Source organism: Nipponia nippon, unplaced genomic scaffold, assembly GCF_047370975.1.
Source record: "Nipponia nippon isolate SJK-2023a ecotype South Korea unplaced genomic scaffold, ASM4737097v1 scaffold_5, whole genome shotgun sequence".
NCBI lineage: Eukaryota > Metazoa > Chordata > Aves > Pelecaniformes > Threskiornithidae > Nipponia > Nipponia nippon.
Genome location: NW_028262369.1, coordinates 1,285,899 through 1,293,290, shown reverse-complemented (window position 1 = coordinate 1,293,290; position 7,392 = coordinate 1,285,899). Strand labels below are relative to the sequence as shown.

Sequence of the window (7,392 nt, the reverse complement as noted above, 5' to 3'; positions counted from 1 at the left end):
TGCCCCCCTCACACCTGGATGCCCCCCAGTGCTGGATGCCCGCACCCCCGGGTGCCCCCCCATACGCCCCACGCCGGCCGGGCCCCGCCACGCCCCCCCGACTCGCTTTCCCATCATGCCTCGCTCCGGCGCGCCCCGCGCGGCCGCGGCCGCCCCCCGCAAGGCACACCGGGACATGTAGTCTGCAGCCGCGCCGCCCGGCCCTCCGCCCGGAGGGGCGCGCCGGGGCGGGGCCCGCTTTGACGGACGCGTCGCCGAGCCTGTGGGAGCGGCGGCGCCCGGGCGGGGGGCGGGCCCTGCCGCCGCCTCTCCCTCGGCCCGAGCGGGCGCTGCGCGGCGGCGCCAGGCGGAGGCTGCGGCCGTGGTGGCGGCGGCGCGGCCCGGCCCGGCCCCGGGCGCCCCGGCCCTGAGGTGGGTGAGCGCGGCCCGGCGCGGCGCGGGGGATCGGCGGGGCCCGGCGGGGCGGCGGCGCATTGTGCGGGCGGGCGCGCGCGGGGGCTTTGTCAGCGGCGGGGGGCGCTGAGGAGCCGGCGGGGCCGGGCCGTTTTCTTCCTCCTCCTCCTCCTCCTCCTCCTCCTCCTCCTCCTCCTCCCGCCGCAGGTCCCCAGCGCGTCCCCCGGCGGAAGATGCGAGGCGAGGCGGCGGGCCGGCTGTGAGCTGCGGCGGAGGGGAGAGGCCCGGCGGGGTCCCCGGAGCGGGGCCGGAGCCCCGCCGCTCTCAGGCCGGCGGGCGGCGGAGGATGCGGCCTGGGCCTCCTGGCCGATGAGAGGGAGGATGGGAACCCAGGGCAGCCCGGTGAAGAGCTACGATTACCTCCTCAAGTTCCTGCTGGTGGGGGACAGCGACGTGGGGAAGGGGGAGATCCTGGAGAGCCTGCAGGACGGGGCCTCCGAGTCCCCCTACGCCTACAGCAACGGTGAGGGGCCGGGGGCGGGAGCCGGCGGGGCTGGGGCGGGCGGCGGGGCCCCGTGCCGGGGGTCCCTGCCCCTGGGGGGGCGCGGTCCTTTTGCTTCTTATCCTTTGGGGTTTTTAATTAACTGCAAGCGGAGCGCGGTTTGTCAAGGGTCACGCCGCTGGCAGCGGCAAGGCCACGGCCGTTCCTTCAGATCCTAAAGATCCGCAGAATTGGGCCAGGGAGGCGGCAGAGGGGTCGGCGTCTGACGCAACCCCTGGATGCGCGCATCCCGCGGCGCAGCTGGACGCTGGACGCTGGCACCCCGCTCCAGGAGCCGAGCTGGGTTCCCATGGCCGCCGCAGGGGTTAAGGCAAGGACCGAGCTGTACCCGGAGGAAGCAGGCCTGTAACAAAAGAACAGGAGCCTGATTTCCAGGCCAGGGCTGCTCTCGCTTGGTAGCTGGCTACCGGGAGCGCAGCTTGGTTGGTCCGCCTCCTGCAAACATCAAGGTTTCTAATGGAGCCCATGACAGACCATTAACTACGGTGTCACAAGACCGTAATTAAGAGCCAAGGAGTGGTGCTGTGCTATTTCCTGCGTCCCCTCGCTGCAGTTAAAGCATAACACGGCCTGGCAGGGAGCAGGTCCTGGGGTGGTTTTCAATCTGTCATCCTCCCCCCCCAGCCTCTGTGCAAAATAAGGTCCCCAAGGGCTCGACAGAAGCAATCCAGTGCGGACCCTGCATCATCGCCGCAGCCAGCCCCAGGGCTGGAGCAGGTGGTGCTCAGTTTTGCCTGTAAGCAGGAGTCTGAGGGCATCGGGTGCTTCTCGATGCTCTGTGTTGAAGCTGGCTGAATTTAGAGCGTAAAGGAGCGGCGTGGCTTGGCTCTTGACTGCGCGCTCGCTCCTCAGAGCTACTACCAGCTTCCTAGGAGCTGATGCAAGCGCGCACCTGCTCCGCAGAGATTTACGCGGAGGTGGTGACTCAGAAGCCGGGATGCTTGTGAAATGAGAGCAGCAAATTCTGGAACTAGAAGGTTGTGGTATCATTCATCTCCTTGGGTGTCTGAGCTGGTGCGGTTTGCCTGCGAGGAGATGCTTGGTGCTTTTAAGCTTCCCTGAAGAGAGTTTGTGTCTCTGAAGAGCCTGCCTCACCTGGAAGCGTAGAGCTGCTCCTTGGGGTTAGCGTTTACAGAGCAGAAAGGGATGGAGAGTGTAATGGGGTGGTTGTTTTAAGTGTTAAAGTTGGAGTTGTCTTCTGATAGAAATGGTTTTGACTGCTGTTCTGAAGCAGGCGATGCAGGAGTAATAGGTACGATTGCACAGTGAGTGTGCGGTGGGTGCTTTGATACATACGTAAAACCCAGGGAACGGTGACTTCGGCTGTCGCTATAAAAGCTTTGTCTCTGTACCCGCTATTTCATAACAACAAAATACCACCATCTTTTCTCTAGGAAAAGAAGTCTCGGTGAACTAATATTGTCAGAACCTTCCCTCATCTTCCATGGGCAGTGGAACCCGTTCCTAATTAGAGAATTAGGTCACATACTGTTTTTCGCATTAATATATGCTCTGATAGTCTCTGCTTCTGTTGCTTCCGCGAAGCTACGCGCATTTTGGATGATCAGATGGAGTGGCTTTGAGAGCCGAGTGCATTTGTTACTGCCGGTATTCCTGACAGCCTTGGCAATCCAGCTCCCTCCGCCCCGGCACGGTGGGACGTGCGTACGGACAGGGCACGCTTCTCTGCCAGCGTGCGTTCACTCTCTCCTGATGGAGACCGTCCCCTGATGTCAAGGCGCTTAGATTTTGTGGATACCTAGTGCCTGGCCTCCTCTTTGACACGTGCCTAATGTTGTCCCAAAACTGCAACGGTGGAACGTTACGCAGAGGCTCTTTTTGTAAATCTTTTACTTCTAAGTGCGTCATCTTCCTCCTCATCCCCTCCCAGACCCCACATCCCGATTTGAAACAAGTATTGTATCACCTACTACTTGTTTGGTCTGTCCAGAAACCAGAACTTGGCATTATCGGTGTGAAATGGAGTGTGCTTTAGGTTGATCTCGTGCTTGGGACGTCTCACGTCGCTCTCAGATCCCTGACCTCTGGTGGGGAGGGGTGAAGCCGTTGTGCCCTCTCTGTCTCGTTGGGGTCTGCCGCTTTTACTGTGTTGGCCAATGTTTTAACCCAGGTTTTTCGAAATGCGGCGCGAAATGGGTTGTCCTTTCAGCTCTGGGAAGGCATACCTTTAAAAGTGATGCTGTGTAAATGAAGCGCTGTATTTTTGCTGCTGCTCAGCTGCCGTCCACCTGGCCTCCTGAAAAGAGTTTGAGGGGTGCCTCTCTCCTCCGTGAGCGGCTGGGTGTCAGAAGAGCAGGCAGCCAAGAGATAGCCCTTCTTCTATCGGCACTGCTTTTGAGAGCGGTACGCAGCGGGCAGCCTCTGCTTGCGTGCGTCGGGTTTCTGAAAGCCTTGTGTGCAGTACGAGCTGCGTCTTTCTTAAAGCGTCGTCGTCGCTTCTGTCCATCCTTCAGGATCCATGAGCCAAAGCATCGCTTCTCAACTTAGTCCTATAGCTTGGCACCTCATACTGAATCAGGCATGTCTTAAATTAGACACTGCAGTTCCTATCGTGTAGAGCAAGACCTTAGCAATGTCCTTTATTTAAATTGTTGTTAGAAATGAATCTGGTCCGTGTAAGTAGAGGTGGTTGTTACTCTCTGGATGCTGATGGCCTTTGCAGAAAGAGGCGTGAGTGGTGCCCCTGACCACTGCTGCGCCCGAGCTGCAAGGGCACTGGATACAGAACTTCTGGTGACTTAAAAACAGCGTTTTGAGGAGGGATTTGAGGTCCAGTTGTCACCTGTGTGTGTGTTAGTAGGTTCATGCTGAAGCTACTGAGCGTATCCGTCTCCCGGAGCATCAGGGCAAGCACTCCCTGCGCAGAGCAGGATCTGCCCCCAGGAGCGTTGTTGGTGTCGTGTGGCTGGATATTGTCACCTCCCGTCCCCAGGAGGGTTTGTAACCGAGGGGGACCCGTACTTTTTCGTGGCCAGCCACAAAAGGCCCTGAATTAAGCCGTCTTACTAGTATTTTGGTGAAAATGTGGGCTTTTGGGAGAACATTATGGTTCTTTCTTCTGGGCTTCCAGTGTTGTCTTCCTTCCCAGCTTTCAGCCACCCCACTCCCCGAGTCTGCAGTTGTGGAGGCAGGGTGCCATTCTCGGAGCCCCACCGCTGCTCTTGACAGCTGGGGGACCTCACCCGGGAACCAGAAATCCTGCCTTTCCCCCGACTGCCCTCTCCTCTCGGCACTCACTCCTTCTCCCGAGGAACGGGGGAGGGCTGCTCTGGCCCCTGCGCTGCGAGCCGCGGTGTTACAGCTGACTCGAAGCAAAACCGTGTGCTTTACAGATATGAGTCAGCTACACAGATCACTTTTCACTTTGGTGCTTAAGGTGCCCACTCGAGGGCTGCCCTTATCCTTCCCCAAGTACCGAAGCAGGACAGAAACATCTCTGGTCGCAGGGTAGTTTTGGACAACGAGATGCGGTAGAGCTGCGTGTGAACGTAGGGGCAGTGTGTGTGTCCTGCAAAGGCCAGACAGGGCTATTCCTCACCTGAAGGACCCATGGCTTTGTCACTACTGTGTCATACATCCACCCTGGAATATCTAGTTATTCATGTGCTTGTGCTGAAGTGATCTTGCCTAGCTGGTTTGTTGGCTTGCGTGAGAAGCCAGCCCTGCTCGGGCGGCATCAACACCGGGTGAGTCGGGGAGGGCTCCCTGCACGGGAGCGCTTGGCAGACACGAGTGCCATCGCCGCCGTATGAGACGGTGCCCCGCGTGCACCAGAAACGGGGCCGGGCTGGTCTCGCCACGCAGACGCGAATGCGACGTGCTCCATCCTCGCGTGATGGAGGGCTTTTTCTGCGGCAGAGCCTTCCCCCTCACCTGCTGCTGTTCCCATAGGAAGGGAGAAATGTGCGTTAGGGAAAGAGTGGAGTGTGTTTGTGAGCAGATGGCTTTGACTGGAAGGGGGATGGATTTTTATTTTTATTTTTTTCCCTGTCCTCAGCTTGAGTTAAGAAAGTGATGAGAAGGAAGCCTTATGTCCGCACTCTTATCTCCTTTCAGAGAGCACGTGAAAGCTAAACTGAAAGCCTTGCCGTGCCACAGGGATGGCGTGGTGACCGCCCCTCCTGCGGCGAGCCCCGGTGCCTTGTCCCTTAGCTGGGGCTTGGTGCCTTTATTTGAGCACCATCCTTAGGCGCTCCGTTACCCCGCGGCTATCCAAAGACCCAAGAAGATGTTACGAAAAAGGCACCTTAAGTGCTCAATTGCAATAGCTACCGACAGGCTTTATGGTTCAGATGAAAACTGGATTTTTCCCAAGAGCTCTTCCCCTGTAGCAGAAGTGCAAGGAATTCAGCAGCGAGCCCGCCACAGCTCGGTGTCTGTGCAAGGAGCAGGGTCTAGGGCAGCGTAGCTTCGCGCCCATTCCCTGGCCGGGCGGGCAGGGAGAGGCAGCGTTAAGGAAGAGCGGCTGGAGACCCTGCTCAGCCCTAGGAGGTGCTCAGGGCCCTCCCAGCCGGGGCTGTTTGCCTGGGGACCTCACTCTGCTGGTTGGTTGTTCGAGTGACCCGCATCTTTGGATGTCTTTTCCCTCTGGTTGTTTTTCTGCAGCTGTCTAAATTCGGAGGTCCCTAAGCTGTCCCTTTCAAGTCTTTCTCTACAGCAATTACTCTCTCGGTATGTCCTCAGTCACCAGCGTGTATCCAGAAACATCACCTGTAAAACTGCTCTGCTTGGCTTCGTGGCAGTCTTCAAGTTAGTCACTTGCCAACCGGGCGATCGTCTGCGCCACAACCAGCGCACGTGGGGACGGAGGAAAGGGGACGCCTTGTCTCGTCTCCCTCGCTGCCGAGGAGGGCGTGCGAGGGGATGCTTCTCGATGCTTCTGCTCCTTGCCTGTCGAGTTTCCAACACTGGTTGGGGAGGTGGTCTCATCCGCAGCCTCTGTGTTTGCTGCCGTGTTTGGCTGGAGGCCCTGCCGCCCTGCTGCAGCGTTTGCCATCGCTGCTTCGCTTCTCCCAAGCCTTAACGAAGCGTGAGGCCAAGCAGTTCTGCTTTAAACTTCTGCAGCTTCTGTAAGGACAGGACCTCTGTAAATACCTGACAGCATCTAACCTTCCCTTCTTGAGCGTACAAGAAACAGTTGCTGGGTGTACCTGTGTTCGGCAAAACCTCGGGGGGAGCAGCACCAATGCGGTGGCACCTTCTGGGCATAGACATGAGAGCTAGAGATGTTGGGCACAGCCTTGAGGTTGCAGCTGAGTGCTCATCCCGGCGTTGCTGCAGTGTGTCAGGGCTCTCCTTGGCATCAGCGCTGAGGGAAACATTGATCCCGGTGTTGCTTTGCTGCTGCCTCCTCCTCCTCCTCGCCTGGCCACGTGCCGCCGGCTGCGTTCCTGCTGTCTGCCGGAGCAGCATTGTCCCTGTCGGTGGTAGACACGAGCTGTCCGGCTGGGCCGGCCTGCTGTTTCAGCTGCTGCACGCCAGTGGAAACTGCTGTTTATTTTCTGGCATGACTGTATGAATTGGAATAATGCCTTATTTTGAGGTTTTAGCGCTCTGATGCGAGGGGAATTGAGGCAAAATGTTCTAAGTGCAGCCCTGCCATCACGTCCCTGCAGTGGCTGCGGAATTGATCTGTGGGGAATGCTTCAGCTGGACGGCACCGGTCGTGCTGCTGGAAACGTCTTCCGATGGCTTGCAGAGTGGTGGTTGCAGCGGCTCCCCGTGTCTGCCAGCACTTGCATCAGTGTCCTTCAGGGATGTTCGCTTCCCTGTCATCAGGGACGCAAAACTGATCTCATCAGAGCAGGCTTTGGCTGAGGAACAGCTCCAACATCTCTTATTTCTCCATTGTTTATTACTTATCCTTTGTGTGAAAAATATTTCCAAACGTAGAGTGTTGAACCTGCGTCTCTGCTTGATGTGGGACTGACTAGCTGTGGCTTAACCTTAAAACCAAACAAACCCCAAAACAAAGCAAACAAACAAAAAAACCCCATCCAAACAAAAACCAGCCCCCAAACTGTGTGCCTCGCAGGTTTTGATGTCTTCGGCTCCCTCTCAAGTCAGGATTAAGGATGCACAGCACCGCAGGAGGGTTGTTTCAGGAGGGCTGTGGTTTTGTTGTGTTTTTGTAAAACCGGGGAGTTACGCTGCCGCGTTCCCGATGGCACTGGAGTTCTCGCCTCCTCTGATCCCCTGTATAAAAGCTTTGCTTTTACACGGCTGTTAATACGTTCCTGAGCCCTAAGTGCACAAAGGTGATATGAACTGAGCAGTGTAAATCTGAAATGGGTGGAATGTTCTTCTCATAACTGGGATTAAAAGTTTCTCTGTATTTTTTATTTTTAAAAAGCGAGTAGGTTTTGCTCTGTCTGGATCCCGCAATGGCATTGCCCACTTCTCTTGGCGGGTGGGGT

General features: G+C 57.5%; 1 protein-coding gene across 1 annotated transcript in view; it reads left to right on the top strand.

Annotated features, from left to right (window-relative positions):
- The first annotated feature begins 258 nt into the window (after positions 1-258).
- Positions 259-7,392, top strand: part of RAB40C (RAB40C, member RAS oncogene family) — a 42,204-nt gene continuing 35,070 nt past the window's right edge. Inside the window, exons 1-2 of the mRNA XM_087732448.1 lie at positions 259-411; positions 601-916. Of these exons, the coding sequence (XP_087588574.1) occupies positions 763-916 (154 nt within the window). The 5' untranslated portion in view covers positions 259-411; positions 601-762. The remainder of the gene's footprint in view (positions 412-600; positions 917-7,392) is intronic.